The following is a 26,290-nucleotide window of genomic DNA, read 5'->3' as shown; positions in this document are numbered from 1 at the left end:
GCGGCATAATTAGACATCTTCAAATCCTACAGAGGCCTTTTCATCCCCTCATATCTACTATAAGCTCCACTTCAGCCCCTGTTGTGCTCTTTTGAGCGACATCTGATTCAGAATCATCTGCCACAGTCCTTCAGTTGCGCCAGTCCAGGGCAATGTGAGAGGAAAAAAGCCCTCCCACCGCATGACCAGCTGATCTATTCTCCATGTGTCGTAACTCACATGCAGCTCAGGCCTTGGGGCGTGGACGCAAATCGAATGAGGGACAAGCCTCACTGTGAGTGAGCTCCGCTGAGCAGGAAAACGATGTTGGTACGCTTATGGCGATGACGCTTGAGAAGCCGCTCCATGTTGGAGTTCTCCTTCTCTTGGCATTCGCAGTGGGAACAGATGCAGAGAACAAGCAGAATCAGATGACGGCATGTGGCCGTGGCTGTAGGACGGCCGACTCTCTGAACTCACAAATGGCTTTCTGTGGGAGATTTATCCACATCCCCACAATGCCAAGTCCACGTCGTGTCAGAGCTAAGGGTCATTCTGCAGATGTTACCATGGCCTGGGTTCAGCTTTTTTCAAGCATTTAGCTGAATCATACAGTTTAAGCACCAAAACTACAGCAGAAAGGAGGAAAAACAAAATAAGCCTGGAATATTTAAGCACAAAAGAGATGCTCAGGAATAAGCCCCTGCCAAGGAAACGTTCAAGGATGTCCAACACTAAAAAGCTCAAAAGAAAATAGTCCTAATTAAAGCATTAAGGAAGAGCTAAGCATATTTATAAGACAACACGGTGAATAAAAGAAGAGTTTGGAGATTAACCATGGATGTGACTCTGTGCTCTCTTGCCAAAGTTTAATAGATAAATAAGGGTACTTCAAAGGGACTGCTGACGTTCATTATTTTTCTAGTTTTGCTCATTAAAATGGAAAACAAATGTATTCAGTTGCACCTGTAGAAAAGGTGAAGTCTCACTGAGAGAAATGTAGCGTAAGAGGTTTGTGCCTGGCTCTCATCTCAATGGAAACTGAGGAACAAAAAAAATAAAAGGCAACTCGGAAGTGCAGGATCCTCTGTTTCAGGCAGTCGTCAAGCGCACGTGATAAATATTTCCCTAAGTTTCTCAAATGTACAGAAGCAGAGAAAGAGGGGATAGTTGACCAGTTACCTTGAGATAATTAAAAGCTGATAACGAGATAACCGCGTTCAAGAAAATGTTACAGGCACGACCTTTCGCTTCCGCACAAATGGCATCATTTGCTGTTGTTCTACTTGAGAGAAACTAGTACGCTTCTTTTATCAGAGCAGTGGAATCTTATCACGTAGGTCAGGGAATTCATCGAAAATGCATCAAAACTGACATTTAGAGCCCCTGTCTCCCCTCCTGTCTTCGATTAAACTTTCCAATGTGCATGACCTTCTTTTCCTCATGACATTAATCAAAATAGTTTATTTAGCTTGTAAGGAATACAACATAGTCTATTTTTTCTGTGGGAAGTTACTTTTTACTTAAGTGCTACAATGTGAGCATATAAAATTCTTTTTTTTTTTATCCGGATGCTCTTTGATTTCAACAATTGGAACAGCCTAAATTACTTACATTAATAGTTTGGCATACAGTGTAGACACACTAAAGACCATGACAGAGTACTACATCTTATAAAACTAACAATCATTTATGAAGGCAAAACCTGGACCGGTCCGAACCAGCTGAAACGGACATCAAATGGTCTTGAGCCTACCTGGTACTTAAGTGAGCAGGTACTTTTTGGGGGAAATTCACAGCAACCGAGCGTGGGAGAGATGTTTGGTAACTGGGACAGACATGCATAAGAATGAAGATGAAGGGCCCTGTTTAAGTCATCTATGGCGCCCAGCGGTTGGCGCTATGTGCGTCCCCTGTGTTTGGGGCCTGTTCGGCTTCATTTGGTATTAAGAGGGTGCGTAATCAGAGCACAAACCATGGCGCGCAGTGCAATAGGTGTGTTTCATGCGTGACATCACTCAAACTAATCAGAGGGCCTTGTGTCATTCCCTTTAGAGCCCAGGTTTATCCAGGACTTAGCGCGTTGCTATTTCAGCGGCGCAAGCTTTTCAACTCTGGCGAAGTGAGCGCTTCTCATCTGGAGAAACAGACCTCCTAGTTTGGCGGGTGAAGGTGTGTGCCCATCTTATCTCTGCACAAGGGAGTAGCAGAATCCACGGAAGCCAGCGCAGGTGAAGCTGGTCTGGAAAGAGGTGGCAGGTCTACATTGTCGGGCATCAACAGAACCCCAATGCAATCCTGCGCATCTGCTTGTCTGACTGATGCTCCTTTTAAATAGCACTTCACACATAACACCGCTGACTAAAAACCAGCCTCTTCTAGGTCTAATGCACGCGCAGACATTTTCTTGTCTTCCGAAACAGCAATGCGCCATGGTTGCACCAGACCCATGCCTCATTAACATACTTAAGCACCTGCTAGTTAAAAGGCAAGGATGCTTGAAACGGCACATGCGCCTGCTTGAAACTAGCAATTCTGTCTGCGCTAGACAGAGTGAGCGCATCTCGCCTAAAAGCAAGGCAAGGCAATTTTATTTGTATAGCCCGTTTTCACAAACAGTTTGTCTCAAAGGGTTTCACATGGCATCATAACAACATCCTCTGCCCTTAGACCCTCACATCGACTGAGGAAAAACTCCATAGAAAACCCTTTTAACGGGGAAAAATCTGAGAAACCTCAGGGAGAGCAACAGAGGAGGGATCCCTCACCCAGGACGGACAGACATGCAGTAGATGTTGTTACAGACAAGAGAACAGTTTACAATACAAAATGTGGGAAACACGGAAATGTTAATAACAGCTGAAGAAGGAAGCTTCTGGTAGGGGAGGCAGGGAGAGCAAGCCAGCTTGATGGGGGACTGGATGGCAGACTGGTTCATGGAAGGGGAGCGCAGGCCGGTGTAACAGTTGGGAATAAGAGGGGGGGGGGGCGATGCAGGCGGCGGTTGGGGCTCTGGTGGATCTGTGGAAACACAGAGAGACTGCGAGACACCAAGGCCAAACTACAAAGTGCAACAAGTAATGGTAATGACAGTTCCAAAAATGTGCAGGGAGGAGAGGAGGAGAGAGGGGGAGAGGAGAGGAGAGGAGAGGAGGGAAGGGCTCCATGTAACCTGATGTGTCCCCCAGCAGTCTCAGCCTGTAGCAGCATAGCTATCAATGGTTCCGAGCTAGCTGAACCAGTCCTAATTGAAGGCTCTGTCATAGAGGAAAGTCTTAAGCCTGGACTTAAACGTAGTTAAAGTGTCTGCCTCTCTGACCCATGGAGAGAGCTGGTTCCACAGTAGAGGAGCCCGGTAACTAAAGGCTCTACCTCCCAGTCTGTTTTTATTGATACTGGGAATCACTAAAAGACCTGCATTCTGGGAGCGGAGTGCTCTGGTCGGACAGTAAGGACTAATGAGCTCTTTCAAATAGGATGGAGCTTTATCATTGAGAGCCTTATAAGTTAGCAGAAGGACTTTGAAGTCGATTCTAGATCCTACAGGAAGCCAGTGGAGAGAAGCTAAAGTGGGAGAGATGTGTTCTCTCTTCTTAACTCCCGTCAAAACCCTCGCTGCAGCGTTCTGGACCAGCTGGAGACTCTTTAGAGAGTATTTAGGACATCCTGACAGGAGAGAGTTGCAGTAGTCCAGCCGAGAAGTGATAAATGCATGCACCAGTTTTTCAGCATCACTCTGGGAAAGGATATTCCTAATCTTAGCGATACTTCGCAGATGGAAGAAGGCGGTCCTAGTCACATGCTTTATGTGGGAGCTGAAGGAAAGGTCCTGGTCAAAAATGACCCCAAGGTTCCTTGCAGTTGTACTCGAAGTTAGGGTAATGCCATCTAGAGTAGAGATCCGATTCAAGAGTGTGTCCCTGTGGTGTTTAGGTCCAAAAATGATTACCTCAGTTTTATCTGAATTTAGCATTAAGAAGTTAGAAGACATCCAGGATTTAATGTCTTTCAGGCAGTCTTGCAGATGAGTAAGCTGGCTTGTGTCGTCTGGCTCCATCGACAAGTAAAGTTGTGTGTCATCTGCATAACAGTGGAAGTTGATCGAGTGCTTCCGGATTATGTCACCTAATGGGAGCATGTAAAGAGTGAAGAGAATCGGTCCTAAAACTGAACCCTGTGGTCCACCATATGTAACTCTGCTATACTCCGAATGGTCATTATTAACATTAACAAACTGAAACCTGTCAGATAAGTTGGACTTAAACCATTTTAGGGCAGTTCCTTTAATCCCAATGTCATGGTCTAGTCTCTGTAGCAGGATGCTGTGGTCGATGGTGTCAAATGCAGCACTGAGGTCCAAAAGGACAAGCACAGAGACAAGACCTCTGTCTGAAGCTATAAGAAGATCATTAGAGACTCTGACCAGTGCTGTTTCAGTGCTATGGTGTTCCCTGAATCCAGACTGGAAAAGCAAACAAGAAGGTGAGAACATGTCTTAACCCGCTCAAGCTCTTTTGCCGCAGGTCTTTTTTTAGCATTATAATTGGCAAAGAATGTAAACAAAAACATATTTAATGGAATATTTGACATAACAAAGCCCACAAACCTACAACTTCAAGGAACCGGAGGTTCTGTAGCATCAGGGTTCCCTGCAGGTCACCTCATCTGCCCGCTTTAGCTCGTGACTCACGATGGTGCAGTGACGTGTCAGCAAAGGACAGAGGCACGACACTGAAGTACCGTTAGAGTATATGTGTGTGTGTGTGTGTGTGTGTGAGAGGGAGAGAGAGAGAGAGCAAGAGAGACAGGTAAGGGGAAAGAGCAAGTTGCTGACAAAGTAGCAGGATGAAAATGTGTGAGTATGTAGATAAAGATTAGGATACCCATCTAAATGACAAAATCAGAGATGCACGGGAGTGCACCAAAGTATAAACCCCTTCTGACTAGAAAAGCAGCAAAAAAAAAAGAGCCCAAATATTGGCCAGGCAGTTTATCAACTAGCTACAAAGCTGGCCTGGAATGAGGCCATCTGAAGTGGATTAGCGGCTAAACCTTCACTTTTCTATGTATGTGTATGTGTAGTGAGAGACTGTGTTTCCCATTCAAGGGGGGGTCCAGGGGTTGCAATAGTTGTTATTACACAAAGCAACCGCGGGGAAGAAACACAGGAGACTAAAGTGACAACAGCAAAGCAGACAGGGGGCAAATGTAATTCCAGTTTTTGTTCTCCCTCCCTCACTCCTTCCTCCCATCCTTGGAAGAGGGAGAGGGAGGGGGAGGGCATGGGGGGGTATACTCCGGCTAAGTGCACTTTATATGATGAGCCAGAGGGGAGAGGCAACGCGCTATGCAGCTACAGTATGAATCAACAAATCAATCAGTCATGCGGTCAATCAATCAATGCAACTGTTCTGCTGTTTGCTCCATTCGCTTTGGCACCAAAAATGACTCCTAAAAGAAGCAACTGATCTCAAAGAGTGATGTGCACTCTCTCCCTCAATGTTTCAACCCAAACCTGCTGCACTTTTATGGAATACTATTTTTGCAATCCATCCATCCATCATCATCTTCCGCTTATTCCTACACATTAAGGGTCACGGGGGGGCTGGAGCCTATCCCAGCGTCAACGGGCGAGAGGCGGGGTACACCCTGGACAGGTCGCCAGTCCATCGCAGGGCCAACATAGAGAGACGAACAACCATTCACACTCACATTCATACCTACGGTCAATTTAGAGTATTCAATCAGCCTCGTCCCCAATTGCATGTCTTTGGACGGTGGGAGGAAGCCGGAGTACCCGGAGAGAACCCACGCAGACACGGGGAGAACATGCAAACTCCACACAGAAAGATCCCGTGCCCGAGCCGGGACTCGAACCCGGAACCTTCTTGCTGTGAGGCCACAGTGCTAACCACTGCACCACCGTGCAGCCCTATTTTTGCAATAAGTATACATAATGATTTTGCGCTAAAATTATGCTAAATTCACTGAATTTGCATCAACCAAAGGACAAGGATGCAATCTTCCGTGACATTAAAGAAACGGTTACATGTGGTTGCTGTAGGTGACACTACTCTTCTTTATGAAGCAATGGCTCTCGAGTGGAGTTTATTTGAAGGCAATCGTCAGCCAGATCACTTCAGGTTTAAGTGGGTTTGCAGAGTCATGAAAGTGGTTACGCTTTGGCTGTGAGGTATCACCACGGGTAACGTTAAAGACAAGGCATCAAAATGAAAAAAAAAGTTTTGAAATAAAGCGCTGCCTCGTGACCAATCAATTCTCAGGAAGGCAAATAGTCACTGCGGATTTATTTGCTCCTTTTCGCTGCAATTAATTTCCAAGCTGCTTCATTGTGCTATGGCCAGAGAAACCAGACCCTTGCACTTGTTGACCTTACTTGAGATTTTGCAAGTTAGGCATATTGAGCAGTTTGAATTGTGTTTTTATATTTAGTGTTTCTCACTCGCTCCCAAAACACTGTCAGGGCCGCAGCTATAAGAATGATGCTAATATTGATTTAGAGGCCAAAGAATACATCGGAGTAACTCATTCATTTAATGGAACACAGGATTGTGACCACAGATCTGCAGTGATATTGACATTTTCTTCCTAGCTTTGGCAGTGACTATGTAGGTTTTTGATGGTATTATGGAGTTTTATCCTCATATTTGATGAGAATTAGTTGTTCTTGAATTAATTATGAGGCTCTGGATCTTTCATGTGTGCTAACGCTGTCCCTTTTATCTGAAGTCCTCACTAGAATACCATGAGGCCAGTTGGTACTACTGCATCAAATCAATGCCATAGGCTACAAAAGGTGCTTATGGACTGGAAGAACTTTTAGAAAATACCCCCTTTTGTCATGTACAGACTGAAGGAACTGGTTACCATTTTAGTCCCCTAGGAAACCTGTTTTGGGGATCTTTCGGCTTCTCGGGGTAGGTACTTCCTCAACACAATAGGAACCATGAGGGATGCAAGTTGACTGGTCGAAAACAAGTTGTTGCAGCTATGGTATCTTGACCCTTTCCTATTGGTGGTGCAAATACAAACAGAGAAAAAGTTCTTGAGAGAAAATAGCTCTCTGAGAGCCCCCCAGTGGCTGTCAAGTTTGTCCAAAAGAGCTTGTAGTCACATGCACCTTCCTTTAAATGGACTGAATTTTATAGAGTGCTTTTCTACCTTAGCGGCACTCAAAGCGCTTTACAGTGTCATCTCACTCACCCGTTCACACACACACTCACACACTGATGGTGGAGGCTGCCATGCAAGGCACCAACCTACTCATCAAGAGCAATTATGGGTCCAGTATCTTGCTCAAGGACACTTGGACATGGTCACCGGGGTCAAGGATCAAACCAGCGACCCTTCGTTTGCTAGACGGCCACTCTACCCCTGAGCCATGCCGCCCGTAGTTAAATGTAACTGCACGTCACCGTGATGCAACAGCTGTGACTGGTCCATATCGTAGTATTTCCACACCACCTCCTCTTCGCTGCTCTGAGCTTCACTTTTAGTAAATGCAACTTTAGCTCAACTTTTATTGGGTCAAACACAGATTTGGTGTCACAGCCACCACTGTTTGAAGTACAGGAAGACCTCAACACGGTGGCGTGTTAAATCCATGCAGCCAACTAGTGTTTTGGTGATGGACTTGCAACATGACCCTGACACACCATATCATCGCCTTCTTAAAATAATGAGTCATTTTTTTCAAGTTTTTCAGAAAACACAAAAACCTGGGGACAAAACATCAAAAGGAGTTGATTTAAGTGAAAAAAAAATGAATTATTTTATATAATTATTTTAAGTTGTGACGACATGCAAAAATCAACCTAGTATGCTTGGTCTTGTCAAACCAGCTTACTTCAGGTTTTAATGTCAAGTTTAACCAAGTTTAAACTTTCATGACTTTACAATTGAACTTGCTTCAAGTGACCCTGCTGCTGCAGTTTTTTTAACAAGCGCAAAAAAAAAAATGTTATGGGCCAAACAATCCATAAAAATCCACTACTAATTATTGTTTCGTAATATTTACAAAAACTGCAGTGTCCAGGAGTATGTTTGTATATAAAATACACCAGTTTAAATGCTACAAAGATTCACAAAGTTCTGATGTTTATTGCTTTAAATGATAAGACTTGTTCACTCGTAATTTTTAGGTAGAAAATTATGTGATAGTAAATTCTCAAGCATAAAGCAGATTTACTCGACATGTTCAAACAACTCATCAATAAAGTGAACGCAGTATTTGAATTAAAAGTAATCCTTTAGTGAAACACGATTCTGGAAAGCAAATGTTTGTTTTTTTTAGATCAACTGTGGAGTCAAAGCATCCAGATGGGGCTATCATGTTAGCACTTACATCATGCTAACTGAATGGGGGAGAAGCAGAAAGAGAAAATAAGATCCCCAACTATCCTCTTACATGCCTACATAGGCTGACGAGTAGGACAGAAGCAGCAGAACAGGACGGGCAGCCGAGCGCGGAGATGCGTCCTTGAGGCATTTATCAAGTTTTACTGTTTCTTACATGTGGGAATTTGAAACTGTCGGAGAGCAGGAAGAGAAACAAAAAGGGAGAGAGAGAGAGAGAGAGAGAGAGAGAGAGAGAGAGGACTGTAAAGAGGAAAAAACAGTCATGGCTCATTGTCATGCTTACCATCACCATGCCAACCCCAGCCATCGCCATGGAAACCAGCTTTAATACATCGACAGGTTAGAGAGAAGCCCCTCTCACCCAGGTGTGGTGTGTGTTTGTGTGTTTAGCAACCCTGCACCGCCACCTGTCTCACATTCAGCCGTGCCTTTTGGAAGACACATTCTCACTGGTGAAGATACGGCCAATGAAAGGGCTGCTTATATAACAGCCCACCGCCGGTCCCATAACTGTATTCTCACTCAAGACAAGAACCCTTTCCCACATGTGCAAAGAGATTTTGTAAATCAGAGGGTTACAAATACACAAAAGAGATGTGGAGTTATTATTTTGCAAGTCGAGTGAAAGATTTGCTGACAGTAGCACTGTTGTTTGAACTGATTCTTTGCGGCAGCAAAAATCAAACCGAACCCACGTCAGTCCTGTTTCGTCTGTCGTGTTTGTAGTCGGGGATTTCTTTGTTACCTCACAGTTGAAAATTTACTTGAGTAAACTATTTTTACTGATGTAGTAAATTAAAATGTAGTAAATAGTTTTTTTTATTGATATTTTCTGTTTCTATTCTATGGAGCTCTGGAGTGGCTGTAGAGAATCAATAAACTGAAGGCATACCTAAAAAGAAAGAAAAAGAAGGAGAAAATATTTTGACGCCACAAGATATTAACTTGTTCCTTCAGTTTAATTTCTTACTCTCTTGTTATTGTTTTTTATCAAAAGTTAAATAAACAAATAACAAAAACAGAAGCAGCAAATACTTATAAAAATACACTCATAAGCAACTAAAACAGCAGAAGAAAAAAATGCAAATAGTTAATTAGTTAGGAGCGGCGTGGCTCAGAGGTAGAGTGGCCGTCTAGCAACCGCAGGGTCTCAGGTTCGATCCCCACTTCCCCCGGTGACCATGTCCAAGTGTCCTTGAGCAAGATACTGAACCCTAACAGCTCCTGATGGCCCTGTGACGGACTGGTGACCCGTCCAGGGTGAACCCCGCCTCTCACCCAATGTCAGCTGGGTAGGCTCCACCCCCCGGTGACCCTTAACAGATAAGCGCTACAGAAAATGGATGGATGGATGGAGGGATAGTTAATAAGTTGGTGTAGGAAGACACTGCACATGCTCTCAGCTACATCTGGGGAGTGCACAGGTCAAATGAGGACCTGAGTGCTGAAGAACTATTCAAATCACAATGTCGGTCCGTGCAATATATGCCCCCCCCCCCCCCCAAAAAAAACACTTAACAGACAAACAAACCCAAAAATAAACCCAAAAAGTCTGGAGGTCATTTATCCACTGATGTCTTTCGGCGAGCAACAATTGTCGATATTTCAACGGAACGACCGATAAGCTGTCACCTCTTGCCAGAGGAAGTTGTTTGATAATGCCAAGACTTCTTTTTTTGTTTTGTTGCTAGATCACTTTAGTTACGCAGCTCAGGAATTTTATTTAATTCTTTTTAAATTTGGTCTTGAAGTGTAAGAGTTTTGTTCTCCGTGGATCAATGGTGGGGCAACATCTGGGCACTAACAGGCAATATTATTGTTCCTATCAACCTTTTCGTTCAAATCAAAGCTGCTTAGGCTGGATTTACATTTTACAGCTTGCGCACGTCTATTTTTAATCACACGTTTTCCAGAGAACCTGTTATTCCCACCTCCAGTGCCCATCCTCCCCTTTCATCCCCTCTTCTCTTCAGCTCTCCTGCTCTGTGATAGACACACACATCGCACCTCCCGTTTCCTTTTACATCAATGATCTGACAGATGCAATTTGGCCTTTACAGAGATTTCCATCCTTTCTTCCTTCTTTTTTCCCCTCCCTGATTCGTGGGTCGGGGCGGCAGGAGGTACTACCAGAAGGAGCATCTCCTTTTTGAAGTCTCCTCTTACGTGTCGTGTATCTGTGTGTTGCCAGGCAGTGGCGTTTGAGGTGGACACCGCGCCTGAGTGCGGGCATGTCAACGACTGAGTTTGAAAGTGACGACGTAAACGCCAATGAGGGAAATGTAAAGAAAGAGAAATGTCAAAGAGTAAAATGGCGTTGCTTCACTCACACCAAAAAAAACCAAAACAAAACAGAGACCTTTTGCTGCTGACACCCCCCCCAATATATATAAATCCAGGCCTGTAAAAATAAACAAGGATCCTCCAGAGATGGCCCAGACAACCCAGAACTGTCATACATGAGGATCCAAGTCCCTGATCAAAGTAGCTGCTACCTCTGGGAGCTCCCAGTGCTGGAAACAAGGCTGGCCGGCCTCCTAGGCTGCAGGGGCCACAGCAGCTGGCTCTGAATGGGACTGGATTCTGAGGCGCGACTGCAGGGACTGAGAGAAACCTACATTCACTCAAAGACTACTAGAGTATGCCATTAAAGATTTAACCAGCCAGATAGGGAGGATGTGCTTTATTGATGCATGTGTTTATCTCTTGAGTGAGTGTAAAGGGTCTATATCACCCGGCGTCGGAGTACACTCCTACGGAGAAAACGCCCCAGGTTTGTGTAGGTGGGCGGTTGAACGAGTGTTTTCTGTGCGTCCACCTTTCCTCGGTGTGTTGCGCGGTATTACTCAGGGTCAGTTGGGGTTAAGATGGTGAGATTGCAGCAGGCACAGAGGGCGACGAGGCTGATGGGGATGAATAAAATCAGGGCGGCGTGAACAACACTGCACCACACACACCACGCCAGCAGCACAAAGGGGGGGCAGACTGTGTGGCTTCTTTTCAACTCGGATCTGATCATTTCAGCCCTGTTTAGCCTGACTGCATTCAAATTGTACAGAAAAATACATCATACAAGAGATCAAAATCTTCAATCGTTTTAAATTCCCCTTCCGATATTCAGAGCGAGCGACAGTCAGAAGTCAGGATGATCTCAGGATAAAGTTGGAGTTCGATTTCATTACTTTTTTAAGAATAACTTCTTGGATAATCCATGTAATTACGGGTTCAGAGGAGGAAGAAGCGATGCGCTGGAAACAAACATGTTTTGAAACTGATCATTTTCAGACAGACGCCGAGCATTTTCAGCAATTTTGGCAGGAAAATCAGTTTATTTCGACTGCTTATCCTCATCAGGGTCGGGGGGGGGGGTGGAGCCTATCCCAGCAGCCTTCAGGTGAGAGGCGGGTTCACCCTGGACAGGTCACCAGTCCATCACAGGGCCAACACATAGAGACAGACAACCATTGTCTCTCCCAGCCACGCCTACGGTCAATTTAGAGTCTGGATTAACCTGGTCCCCTCTTGATGTCTTTGGACTGTGGGAGGAAGCTGGAGTACCAGAGAGAACTCACGCAGGAACAGGGAGAACATGGAGACTCACACAGAAAGACCCCATGCTCCAGCCTGGACTGGAACCCGGAACCTTCTTGCTGTGAGGCCACAGTGCTGACCACTGCACCACCGTGCCACCCCTGGGGCCAACATGTCAGGACACTTTGGCTCGGGAGAACTTCATAAAAGTATCACAATAATGGTATAACACTCCTTTCCTCAGAGGATCACCTGACTCCTGCGACGTGTAGTCGAACTCTCACCCTCCAAATGAGAGGCGGATGTGGTACCATGAGAACATGGTCGTGACAAGTTTACATGTTTGATGTAGCACAGCGACGACACTGAAAAGATCAGCGAAAGATGAACAGCAGCTGCAAAGCTGGTAGAATTTGAAAGGTGCTCCACTGCTGAGCTGAGCCAAATGGACCGGTCAGAATTCTCATCACTAAATTTTCGACTCGCGTCAAGAAATGAAATAGTAATAAACAGCTGGCTAATCTAATCGGCCAAAAGAAAACGCGGAGGATTGCCATTGTCGCTAACTCGTTGACCGATTAATTGTTCTATCACTCGTTTCTGTCCGGGTTGACAGGGGTATGGGTGAGGGGAGCAGGGGGGAGCAGTTCATGCTCAGAGGAACAAGACATAAAAGTCAGTGCGGGGAGGAGATTATGGTCCCTGGAGACCAGGCTCCTGTCCTACCCATAATGCATTACCTTTCCCAGTGATCTCTCACCTCAATTTCAACCTCTAGAAACCGATCTGTTCTATTTGAATAATTCAGCATCCATTTCTCTACCCCTCATCTTTCCCCTTCTCGCACCTCACATTTTTTTCTCCCCCTCTTTTTTATCTGGCCTAAAATTACCCAAAAAAAGATGTCTAAAATGTCAGCCGTTATTATGCGGCACGCCACTCTCTCTCTCTCTCTCTCTCTCTCTCTTGAGGACGTGTTCACATAACTCATCCATACACGTGTAATTTGTAGCTTTTCATGGTACTTTGCCACATGCCTGCACTTTATTCCTGTCTGATGGAGACGGAGCACCTCGCCGACATCAAGATCATGAAGTTTTGTAATTTCCATCGTTCATCAGCCAAATCATCAAGACACGCAAATGAACCACAGCAGTGATGAGACCAACGGTGTTTTCAGCAACCTCAGAAACCAATAACAGCACACGCCATCCAGTAAAATGTGATTTTACGCTTACCAGGTAGCTCCAGCAGCATAATGATATCATCTCACTGGGAGAATTCACAGCGAACTAAAGAGTGTCATCACTTAAAACTGTATTTTTGTATCTGCTCTCCCTTGTCTGGTTTTAATGCACTCTAATTTGTATTTGTCTCATTTGCCAGGGTTGGTTTTATGTAGTGTTTTAACCTGATAATGGTGTGCTGCCTTGACGAGCTGTCACTATGGAAGAATACATTCTAGTCTCAAGGAATTATGCTCAGAGCGGCACGGTGCTGCAGTGGTCAGTGCTGTCGCCTCACAGCAAGAAGGTTCTGGGCTGAGCCCCGGCTCCATCACAGGATCTTTCTGTGTGAGTCTCCATGTTCTCCCTGTTCCTGCGTGGGTTCTCTCTGGTACTCCAGCTTCCTCCCACAGTCCAAAGACATCAAGAGGGGACCAGGTTAATCCAGACTCTAAATTGACCGTAGGTGTGACTGTGAGTGTGAATGGTGGTCTGTCTCTATGTGTTGGTCCTGTGATGGACTGGTGACCTGTCCAGGGTGAACCCCACCTCTCACCTGAAGGCTGCTGGGATAGGCTCCACCCCCGCGACCCTTAACAGGATAAGCAGTAGAAAATGGATGGATGGGATTTTGGTTAAATGGATTGAAAAATATATTAAAGGAAGAAACTAATCTTACTGTCACAGCAGAGTCATAAAATGACACAGATCGGAAGAAACTACTTGTACTCCATTTTTAGGTGTGTTGCAATCATACTGTACCTCAAGTACCAAATGTAGCTACAGGTGGATTTGTGGAGGGATTTTTGAGACGTCAAGGTTTTCCCCAGTTTACTGCAACATTAGCCTGACGGTGTGTTTGACAGAGAGTGTGTTTACGCCTCTGACGCTTTAGTGCAGCTGAACTTTCTGTTGAAGTCTGAAGAAAATCTATGACGGATCAATAAGTGATGCCACTGCTCTACCCAGACCGGTTTGTGTACAGGTGAGGCTGTTTGATGGAGAGTAAATGCTAAAACTGAATAGGAAGGCAGCCATGGGAAGGTCATGGGGGGAGGGGGGGGGGCATTCAGTTTTCTTACAGGGTCTGCACTTTCAACATGATAGGAAACCTTCCATGGCCTTTACTTGAATAGGCTGAAAAAAGAAAAACTAGCACCACAACAGTGTATCAGTGGTTCCCGGTGGTCCTCTCTACCTCCTCAGGCAGCTGTAGCCGCTAGTTACTAGCTAGCACGACCGGTTGCTCACAATAATGCTAGCTCTGTCAGACACAGCGATTACACTGATTATTGCCAACAACCACGTTACCCATCACGGTCTGAACCGGTGCAACCATTCAATTCAATTGTAACCATCATCCATGAAGTACTCACAACAAAACACGGCCCGGCCGAAGTCTTCAGACACTCCTCCAGGAGCTTCATTCTGAGTCGCTGCAGCTCTGGACTGTCCCACTCTTCGGGGTCTACGCCCCAGTACAGGTCCACCACCTGAACACACAAGAAGGAAGGCAGTGTCACACGCTTGGGACAAAATAAATACATGCAATATGGAGGATTTCCTGTCGATTTTGGTTGTCTTTTGAGCAACATACCTAAAATAAAAGTTTTGTTTTAAATCAGACATCAGTTTTATACAGTTGCTGGATTACCGCTATTTCCAAGTATTTCCTTTTAAAACAGAGCTGTTCAGTTCTCTCAAAAGCAGTGAATATCACTTAGAAAGAAGCTAAAGCCAATAAGCGGAGAAGCACAGGATTGTAGATAATTCAGGGAAGCCAAGAGGCTTTTTAGAAACAGAACAAAGTCTAATTAGACAAAAGTAAAACAGCTCAGTTGCGGATCAATCAGCTTAAACCCTGAAATCTCAGTTGAACTAATGCCGTTCCGACACACTCATACCTGCCACAGCAGCTCTCAGAGTTTGGAGACCATCAGGAGGCAGTGATAAACACACATTCACACATACACACAGCAGCGGGGGTCTCAATGCATTCGTCTCAAGTTTGGACACAGTGGGACTCTCCTCGGGATGGCCCGGTAGATGAGTGCATGACTCACAGGATACCGCTGTGAATGTTGGCTCTTCCCCTGAAAGTGTACAATAAGATAAAGCTGATGGCTGTTTGGAGGCTGAAGAAGCACTTTCTCAGTTAAATCCGGAGGAAGGTCGCAGCAGAGGTGAAGGGGAGAGTTTCTTCCTTCATGGTCTGCTGCTCGACAGACTAGCTAGCTCGAACGAGTCGGCACGCTGACTGACACATCCGCAGCGGAGCAGGGAACGGCAGCCTTGTGGAACTGGACAGTCCTGAAATTGAGAGTTTGGGACTTCCGTTTGACAGCCTAAGAGATTTCTGCCTACGGGGTTTTTTGGCAGAAACAGCAGGGGGGCTTGAGATGCAGCTCCGCTCATCTGCTTGATAGTTGCTCTGTGAGCAGCAAGGATGCAGCTGCATATTTCGGTTAATGTTCTCATCGCAAACCAGGGAAATATGTCATTGATTTCAGCATTATTTGTGGTTCTGGTGACTCCTACATTGATATTGCTGGTTTGCCTTCTGGGATTACATGATTTAAATGTGACAAAGACAGTTTGCTGTATGTGCAGTAGGTCAGGCAGCCAAGCGTCAGCAAGCCCACGACCAGATTTGGTTGGGTACTGTGGTTCATGGCTCCGATCACATCAAGCCTATACACACAAACTGATTTAACTTTTTCTACCTTGCGGAAACAAAAAAGTGGTGGCTCATGTCAATATTGGACTTTGAATTGTAGAGCGTTTTCTTTTAACAACTCCCCCTTTCAAAGTGCTTGACCTAGGACCTTCCCCCCACCTTGACTAAAAGGTTGATTTTCACTAAACTCGGCGGAGGGGTCTAGCATAAGCCAAGGAATATCCAACTACATTCTGAGGCAGTTCCATCAAACATCAGGAAAAATGTTTTGTTTTGTTTTTTTGCATTGGGTTCAGTTGAATGGAATGGAATGGAATGTGCTCTCTAAGTTTTCAGTCATTTAAAAAAAAAAAGAAAGAAGTATGAGCTTTCTTATTTTTATTTTGTCATTTACATGAAGAAAAAAATAGGCCCCAGTTTCTTTTGCAAATACATACCTGTAACCTTCACCACGCTCTTCCCTCAACATCTCCCTCTAACCTCTGATATGATGGGCCGAGTAGGTGTGCAAATAAAGTATACAGAAAATACCAAAAATGTAAAAAAACAACAAAAAGTCATTTTTAAAATCACCTTTTATCAAATGGCAGCGAAACTCCCTGACCCTTTACGGATATCTCCAGAGTCCAAACTGAGGAAAAATAAAAGTATTTGAGAGACACCCCGGGGTCAAGGACAATATTGCATAATAGATAGCTTCAATTTACAAACTCAATATCAAAATTAATGGATGACGAAATATCTGCCGGCAGACAAGGTGCGCCAGCAACACGTCTGACTGAGACTGAAGCAACATCGTCCGACTACATCCAACCACCAAAGGCTATTATTTAGGAATAAACTCTCCCACTCGCTCGCGCTTACATAACAAGCATCCCTCACGTTGACATATTGTGGAAAACTCATTGCTAGGCACATCAGTCATCGTGCATCAGTGTCACTAATCTACTTCCAACTTCCAGCACACTCCTGCAATCAGCCCTGCGTTGACAAGGGCCGTAGGGCGGGGGAATGAAATGAGACGAGCACCTCTATTTACCAAAGTTTTCTACTGGGTTTCAGAGGGTGACTGAAAGGATGCATGGTAATTACAACCTAAATGAATACATAAGTCCTGTGTGTGTGTGCGTGCGCTGAGAATGCCCTGATTTAATTTGCTCCGTCACCCACAGCACTTCATTGGACGAATGGAAAGATGGATGAAGAACAAAAAAGGGGGGAACAGATGGAAGAGAGGGATCCAAAATAGGCGAGGACACATAAATGAAAAGTATTTGAACCGGAGATTCGTTTGGGAGGTTTTCTTTTAGATGAAGAGAAGGTTCCGCTGGGACTGGATTTGGCAGTTGTGCAAGTTCCTTGTGTCTTTTCCTCTCATGCCAACTTCATCTTTCCTCTTCCTCTCTGTTTGATTACCTTCCCTCTCTCCCCCAGACTAATATGGAGGGGGTGCTGTTGCTTACATAAGAGCCGAAGCAGCTTCCGCTAAGCAGCTTTCTAATGCCCTTGGAAGGCGTTTGCCCATGGCAGGTCAAGTGCAGGAGAAGTTTTCTTTTTTTTAATTTATTGAATGTTAGACTATTAGACTTTGGGATTATGCCCAAGACGCCCAGGAAGAAAGGGCATGAAATCAGGCGAGGAAAAAAGGCCTCACCAACAGAAACAGGCAAACCCCCCCCCCCCCCAAAACCCAACCCAAAACAGTAAAAATACATTCACCGCCAACACAAATACATCTTAAGCCATTAACTGGAGGGTGAGTTTTAATGAGAACATGAAATAAGTCTCTAAGAATGTTTGATGAATTCTGCCCTCGCATTGCTCAAGGAAAGTGACGTTTAGCACGAAAGATGTGGCAAAGCCTGGAATTTTTGCAAACGGGACACGGGTGGATCGCATGGCAGGAAGTTACGCCAGAATTGCGCGATCTCCATCTGTGGTGATTTGGTTCATTTTCGTCGCGAGGTCAAATATGACTGAATCTAAAATACTTCATTCCACCTGCAGCTCTTTGAGAAAATCTGCCAAGCTCACCAGCACACAGGGGTAACAGGTTTTAGTGCTTGTAACACAACTACTTCCAGCAAGGAACCAGGCTCGAGGTAATGAGATCACATGATCACACGTGATGAGTTTGATGAAGCACCAGCAAAGGAGGCAACGGGCCTGTTATTCATTGCACCAGCGAGTTCTTGACAGTAACGACTGCAACCTCAAATAAAATCCAATCTGATTTCAAGTCTTAACACAGCCTGGGGACACGTACTGGTAATGTGGGTTGAGCGTTGTTTGTTTGATGCCAGATTGAGGGAGCAACTTGGATGCTTCTAAAACCAATAAAATGGAAAACTAATCACAACTCTGTTGACCAGCAGAAGACGAATGTGGGCCGGTTAATAAAGTACCGGTATCTGTGGGGCCAGCTAGTGCTCACTGCTGTGATTAGATGAAATGTGGAGTGTGAGCAAAACAGACATCCAGTAGATTGTAGGGACGATTTGGGCTTTTTTTGTCCACTTTATATAATGATGTATGAGTTTTAATGGATGTTATTAGTGGCAGCAACACCACATATGAGGAAGCATGTGGTAGTAGCCTACAGCCCACCCCAGACTGGTCGAGGAGGTGTGCTGTTGTAGACGACCAGAACAGCTTGGGAAAAGGGTAGTCATACAAGGTAAGGGGGGAGGGGGGCGGCGGCAAAAAATGAATGATATTTTCATATTTTCTAAGATTCAGGCATGTTAAAGGCAAACCTGAGAGACTCTGTAAGTACAAAAATGTTTCAACCTTGAATCAAAGGCCAGAACATTTCCAGAGGCAACCCAAAAAAATGAATAAGTGAATGAATAAATGCCAGACAAGGTCTACTTACGAGTCCAATTTAACACCACCTTAATCCAGAGCATCCTGCCATTTCCACTACTGGAACTGGTATGGAAACACAAAACCACACAATAAAGTAAATGGACAGAATTATCACCCATGAATCAGAGATCATAAACTCCACACTGGACTTCATATCATGGATGAGTCTCCGCGCCAATATTTTTAAGTGTCTCTCCTCGGACAGAAGGTACGGGGTTACGAGAAGGCAACGTACAATAATCAGACCGTAGGAGCGAATCACGACTTCCTCGCCACAAATAATTTCACACTACAGAGAATACTCGAACGTTTCCTCTTGTTATTTGATGTCGAAGCACAACAAATGTTAATGTGCATTATTCTACTTCAGTTCTGGTGAGGCTTTCTTGCAGTTCCTCTAAAATATGTCCTCCATTTTCTAAACATTCATCCATCCATCGACCGTTTACCCTGTTAAGGGTCGCGGGGGGTGGGGGGTGGATCCTATTCCCGCAGCTTTTGGGCAAGAGGTGGGGTTCACCCTGGACAGGTCGCCAGCCCATCACAAGAAATAAATGTATTCAAGGAAGAGTTAGGGCTCGATCACACTGACCCATGCAAATATTCACCAACATAAACACAGACGCCACATACCGACTGATATGTCAGGTTAGTTTAGGTTTGTTTTTGTTTTTTTTCAGAACATAATCCAGAAAAAAATGCTTGGGGTGATTGGAAATGATCAAATTCTTGGTTACGTTTATTATCACAGTGCATTGATGTCCATCAGTTTGGACATTTATGGGTCTTGTTATTCCAGCATGTGAAGTTACACATTTTTGTCACGATATCTGATGAGCACGTGTTAGGGATCATTGAAAGATCAAATGGCAGCACGGTGGTGCAGTGGTCAGCGCTGTCGCCTCACAGCAAGAAGGTTCCGGGTTCGAGTCCCAGCTCGGGCACGGGGTCTTTCTGTGTGAGTCTGCATGTTCTCCCTGTTCCTGTGTGGGTTCTCTCTGGTACTCCAGCTTCCTCCCACAGTCCAAAGACATCAAGAGGGGACCAGGTTAATCCAGACTCTAAATTGACTGTAGGCGTGGCTGAGAGACAATGGTTGTCTGTCTCTATGTGTTGGCCCTGTGATGGACTGGTGACCTGTCCAGGGTGAACCCCGCCTCTCGCCCGTAGCCGCTGGGATAGGCTCCAGCCCCCCCCGACCCTCAACAGGAAGAAAATGGATGGATGGATGGATGAAAGATTAAACATAAGTTCCGGCTGATAGGTCTGTACTCGTTCAGGCCCCAAGAACCCTGTTCCACTCATGCCTCCAAAAACCTACGTACCAAAGATCAATCTATGAGAAATTCTCTCAAGCCGTAGATTCCCACTCACGTTATTTGATACTAGGAGTCTTGTCCCGTACTTCTGTGGCGTGTTCCATCTGTACTGAGATGAACTCCACCGGCTTGGCTGTGCTGTAATAAAAGATAGTTTGACCTTTGAGTTTGTTGGCATGTTTATGCGTTACTGTTGAGCGTAAATAGAGAAAACAGCCCTTTCACAGGAGACAGCGGACTGAGACGGCGGTTTGCTGCCAGACAGCCAAAGAAGCGTGAAGGGTAGAAAAAGACTTATGAGGTGACCAGGTGGAAGACGCCTGAATAAAACAGGTTACATGCTTTGAATTGTTTCTCCTTTTGAAGTTTTCCTTTCAAATATTTTTTTTTATCATGAAATGGGAAAAAGAAATGAAATATTTCATCTTTTTCCTTTTTTTTCATAGCACTTGCCAGACCAATTCTCATCTATAAAAGGCTGCGTGACCAGCACAAGTGTGAAAATATTACCCGAAATGAATATCATTACATTATAAAGTGGGTGACATATTTGAAAGCATCTTTTGTGACAAAGTCTAACTGGCAGGCATACTTTGCATTCTTTAAAAGTGCAAGCGAAGTAGACTCCATCAATAGGCTTTTTTTTTTGCTTTTTTTTTTAAATTCTTCGTGAAACATCGTCTCACCCCTCATCTCATCTCCCATCTCACAGCTCATGTTGTGAGTTGTGGAAGATGTGTGAGTGACAGCCGCTGAACAAATTCTCACAGCTCTGTGAGTGTGTGTGTGTATGTGTGTGTGTGTGTGTGTGTGTGTGTGACGGCCAGCGAGTTTGGCAACCATGAAGACATCCGACCACATTATTAACACAGCTGCTTCCAGCGTCCCTGCGATTCCATTTGACTCCGGCACGCCGGAGGCAGGAATTGTAATATAACAAGATGATTCATAAGTAATGAGAAATCAATGATGAGTTAAAATAACTGGGATTTACAATTTGATCCGACTGCAATGCAAGAAATGTTGAATTTGTGAGTTTTTACTCGTAAAATTCTGAGCGTTAAGGTGGCACTTTATACAGGAGAGGTTTTGGGGTTTTTTTTCCACTTGTAGAATTCAACCTGAACCCATCGGTCGTGTGAAAATTTTATTTTATATATTTTTATTTTATTTATTTTATTTTGAAAAGTGGGAGAAAAACCAGGAGACTGTACTTTGCAAACCCCCTAAAGCTAACTGGACCATCGCTGACTTCTGCAGCGATCTCGTAGAGCAGCTAGGGAGACAGTCTATGAAAGACAAAGAATTAGAAACCCCAAACTCAGATGTTGCGAGGTGCTTTTGCTCTGCAATCGACAGCCTTGATACCGTCAGTGTTTTCTCTTGCATTGTGCTTGCTTTGTCTGATTAATGCTGCTTATAAAGCAGTTCTTCTTTGCCACTTTAAGTTGCCTGTGGAAGCTCAACAAAACTCCCTGTTTCGAAGACGAACGTATGTCCTGTGTGTAATATTAGACAACTGAGCTAACTGGGGTGTAGCAAGGTTCCATCTCAGGGTTGATAAGTCACATCGTCTTGGCTTGGCGCAGAGACGCGCTCTGGCAGATATCTGAAATTTTTTTTTCACCAGTATCAGGGATATTTCTGGTACGACACTGGTACTTCAGAACCAGCCCTGCTTTGTTCTTCTAACAACAAAGACCCCAAAATAAATCAAATGGTGGATTAATCTTAAAGTGGCCAAAACCTCAGCTTAGAGGAAGGAAATCCACTTATCATTCTCGAAGCAATGACACCAAATGTTCCGTACGCTGCGTCCAGCCAAACTTCACACACATCATCATCCAAAATCTTGATCCGCTGGCAATTCTGGCATCTTTGGCTTTATCTGTTTTGCATACTTTCATTTATAGATGAGCAGACAAATGAGTGATGGGTGTAAGGGGAGCGAGAGAGAGAGGAGAAATGTTAAAATGGTTTAACTGTGACTGATCCCCATGTCACTGCTGTCTACTGACTGAATGAGGACGCGGCCCTCGGCCCCTGGGCTGGATTTCGGTGCCCTCTTCCTCCCTCTATCCCTCTTTCCATCTCCTACGATCCCCTTCTCTTAAGGGAAGGTTCTGAAAGGAAACTGAGTCAAGTGATGAGGGACCGGGGAGACTTGGGTTTCATCAGCTTGGCATATGTGTGTCAGTGTGCGCCAGCAGATGTGTGTGAGAGACCGAGTGTGTGAAAGGGAGGGCGCGATCGCACATGAATTACTAATCAAAGCAACAACAAGAAGAAATCAAAAAGCAACAAAAGTCACCTCACACACACCAAGATGACAAGATATCACACGTCATAACCAAATGAAATATTATCCAGTAAACTGCGGTTTAACCAAGGTGTCACATGGCATGGGTAAGGCAGAGGAGGGGATTGAAGGGGGGGGGCGCAGAGTAAGTGAGTCATATAATTAACTCGCAGGCCTTCTGCGTAATCATTCCAGCTCACGCTTTGTCACAGCGAGCTGAATCACCAGACCGACACGAGGATCCTGGAGCCAAAGCGTCTTTTCATGCATTGTCTTGCACTTGTCTATCACACTCGAACGCTTGTTCCTCCTCGTTCTTTCCCCGCTGCCACCTTGACCCTGCGAAGTGTTTCTTTATCGAGAACCTTAGGTAACTCCTGTAAAGTTCCGGGCCGTATGTGAGAGACACATACAGGAGGATTGTTCTTCGTTAATCTGGTATTCAATCTGTCGTGAATGCCTTTGAAGACCGTGCAAATCGCTTTGCAATACATTGGATGACAATGCCTCAGCCCCATTCAGTGACTGGCTGGTGTCTTTGTGAAACAATGGCACTGCAGATTAGCAAAAGAAAATGAGATGTCATTTATTCAGGAGGGTTTGGACTCTTTTAATCACCAGTTACAAATGCGTCAATTTGGGTAGCACAAGTACAAATCATACGCATGTACTTTCTGTTTTGGACTCCTGAAGCTGTTTCTCCACCAAAAAAGTGTATTTTGCCTTTCAAGTACTAACAAATATGTCTCTTGAGCTGACAAAGACATTTTTTTTCACTACTGCATCACTTCTTTGTTATTCCAGAAGGCAGGATGAGCCTGCTAGCAACAAGAGCAACACTGTCCTAAAATCTCAGTTTAAGCTAAAAACAAACAATTACACTTCCTGATCATTGGTGGACTTCTTCGTAACATTTGTGTTGTCCCTTGTTTTCCTTGATGTCTCCAGTTTGTCTTTTCATTATGTTTTTATCTGTTTGTCAGTCACTTATTCTTGTCTTTTTTTGTTGCTGCTACTCATCACACAGGACCCTTGATATCCCCTTCATATTCATTCCAAGTCCTTCAATCAGCCATGACAAAAAAACAAAACAAAAACAAAATAATCAACCCTGGCCATGAAAACATATTTAAATCTGTTCATTTGACTGCCTGCAAAGATAAGCAGTAAAGGAACACTTCCTGTAAAGCCATGCCTTTCTTAAATCAGCGTCCATTTCTCCTTTGAGCTTTCCGTTCTTCTGTTGTACGGTACGGTAAGTTTATTCTTGAGAAAATAAAAACAAAAATACTGCATGGGCTACCTTGTGATGGAAAATGTCTGTTAGTTAATTAATCAGAAAGAGAAACCTGCAAAGCAGATTTGCATTCAACTCTTATTCGCTCCTTTGCTGCTCACTTCTACATGTTTTTGAAAACCAAGGGAGACTTTGTCATCGTCTTGGGACCTTCTACACTCCCACCAGACATACAAATGTGGTGTTCAAGGCAAAAAGAAAAAGAGTAATAAGGATTTAGCCCAGTTTGGGGCACGACAATAGGCAAAACTGGCTCAGTTTCTTACAAACCAAGATATTCTGGGAGCTTTAGCAGAATTTGCCACTGGCAGAAACACAAATCGAGATCCATCAGCCACATAACTCGTGAGGTTTGGTCTGAAGTTTATGTATGGCACTTTTAACAGTTTGTGGCCTGTCAAGAATTCTTTGTGATAAATTCCTATAAATCCAAGACTGGCATCCAAGGAAGGAAATGCTACTTAATATCTGGCAGTTGGACATGTGGTTTAAAAGATAGAATAGAAGAAATAGAAAGGCACAAACAGGGAGAACTAGAAGCCGCTGCGTCTGTGCGAGCCGCCATCTTGCTGCTGATTCTTGCCTAAACACTCCTCCACCTCTAGCCAGCTGGTGACAGCAGGGGGCTCAAGGTGCAGACATGAAACACGGTGAAAATGATCCGGGGACTGACCCCAATCAGTATTTTACCAAATGGTTTAAAGACCATTGACACCCTGCCAGAAGAAGAGAACCAGAAATATGAATAAGTAAATGTAGAATCACAGATTCAAACTCTGAGCTGAGCTGACAAAAGTCCATCAAATTTGCATTCACACTCGGGCAAACATTCTAATCATGAAGTGAGAATTATCTACAGACAGCACGCCGACTAACAATTCAGGGGTCACACATCTCTCACATCAGACACAAATTCCTCTCTTCCTTCCAGGAACTATCTTTGGTAGAAATCTCCTACTGACTCCAGGGCTCTCTTGGATTTGTTGAACAAACAAACCTCTGATAGAAATCTTTCCATGAACACTGATGTCGATTTGCAATGCAAATGGTCTCGATCGGCGGACACCGCAGCGAGAATGCAAACGTTCTCAGACAACAACAAAAGGAGAGCCCTCACATCACAGTTAGATTTGTGCCAGCCTTCACCAGCAGACCCCTTATCTCTCCGGCCTTCTGTCCCGTTAAAAGGAGAGGGACCACCGCATTCAGCTCAGGCAGCCCCTCAAGGCATTGATGGCTGTGTAAGCCATGATGTACGTTTGAGGCATTTCACAGTCAGTAACTACTCCACAAGTTACAGCTCTTTGAAACAAGGGGAACGTAACACAGTTAAACAAATCAAAGGAAACATGAAGGCAGAATAAAGTAGTTTCTTACCTGGAATTCAATCCCATAGTTCTCCCTGCAGAAGTCTCGTAGTTTGGGGTAGACGTGCTCTTTCAGTGCATTCCTCTCTGCCTCTGTGTCTGGAAACAAAAGAGCCACCTGAAGTTTTCTTCACACAAAAAGCTATTATCTGTTACTCCCATGTGACTAAAAGCAAGAGCACTGTGGAAATACTGCCTAGTTCTATGAAAGAAATATTTCTAAGGCGCAATTTGTAAGCACCAAACCAAGCTAGCACAGGCCGAGTCACTGTAACTACATCAGTCCCTCTCCAGAGCCCATTACTTGGCAAAAGTGAGTACTGGTGGCATTGACCTTGAGCAGTACAGCAACGCTCTTGCAGGATTCATAGAAACTGTGGTAACGGCCCATGACGAGTGATCGATCTCACTCTTCATCCTGCAAGAGTGAGTCAACACAGCACCAGGGGGCAGCAGCCTGCCTGGCCATCCCATCAAACAACTCATTTTATTCACTTCCGTGAGCGGATTGTCAACCCAAAGGTCATGACCACTGGAAAGTAAATTGACAAAAATGTGCTTTTTTAAAAAAAAAATTCCAATAGGAGTGACCAACCCGACTCTTTGGCAGTCCTCCCTCTATTGTTGCAGAACGTGGAATAAAACGCACCAGCTTGTTAAGAGTACCTACAAATTGTCCCATCTATCTTCACCTGCTTATCCGAGGTCGGGTCCCAGAGGTAGCAGTTCCAGTGGGGGACCCCAGACTTCCCTTTCCCTCACTACATTAGCCAGCTTTGACTGAGGGATTCCTAAACATTCCCAAGCTCGCGTGGCTATATAATCCCTACGCCTGGTCCTCTGTCTGCCCCCTGTCCTCCACCCCGTTGGATGTGTCTGGGACACCTTGCTTGGGAGTACGTCTTTAAAACATTTCAACACGTTATGAAATTTGCTAATTAACTTTCTCTTCAATCGAGTTCTTAATTCTCCTCAAGCCAAACCGGCAGACATGACAGTCACACCATTACCTTTCTTTACTTCAGTTCCTTTAAGGAATGAGAATATTTCCCAAACAGGTGACTCACTTCTATGGAAAACTAAAAAGCTTTGTACAGGAGTCAGATAGTCCTCATGAGTTTTCTAGAGGTATGTCACCAGTCGAAATCGCTCATCTGTCTGGACGTAGTTAGGAAAAATTAAACCTCCAAACAGATTCCTTCATTTTGGCCAACATTATTACATTAGCTAAACAATCTCCAAAAGCAAAGACAGACAGACAAAGACTGGGGTAGCCTGCAATGGTCAATCCAAATATGTCCATGTTTTTTAATGTCTAGATATCCCCCCTCCCCAAAAAACAACAACA

The 26,290-nt window shown here is 44.5% G+C and overlaps 1 protein-coding gene across 4 annotated transcripts in view; it reads right to left on the bottom strand.

Moving 5' to 3' along the window:
* Window positions 1-26,290, bottom strand: part of nwd2 (NACHT and WD repeat domain containing 2) — a 75,601-nt gene that overhangs the window by 16,838 nt on the left and 32,473 nt on the right. For all 4 annotated transcript variants that reach the window (XM_086196904.1, XM_086196905.1, XM_086196903.1 and 1 more), the window contains 2 exons: window positions 24,953-25,041; window positions 14,492-14,608 (listed from right to left, as the gene is read on the bottom strand). In XM_086196904.1, coding sequence (XP_086053030.1) covers window positions 14,492-14,608; window positions 24,953-25,041 — 206 coding nt within the window. The remainder of the gene's footprint in view (window positions 1-14,491; window positions 14,609-24,952; window positions 25,042-26,290) is intronic.

Source organism: Aulostomus chinensis, chromosome 24 (assembly GCF_037954235.1).
Source record: "Aulostomus chinensis isolate RoL2024-O1b breed Wild chromosome 24, RoL_Achi_v1.0, whole genome shotgun sequence".
NCBI classification, from domain to species: domain Eukaryota; kingdom Metazoa; phylum Chordata; class Actinopteri; order Syngnathiformes; family Aulostomidae; genus Aulostomus; species Aulostomus chinensis.
The sequence above is the reverse complement of the archived record's forward strand: the minus strand, read 5'-3'. Positions and strand labels throughout refer to the sequence as shown.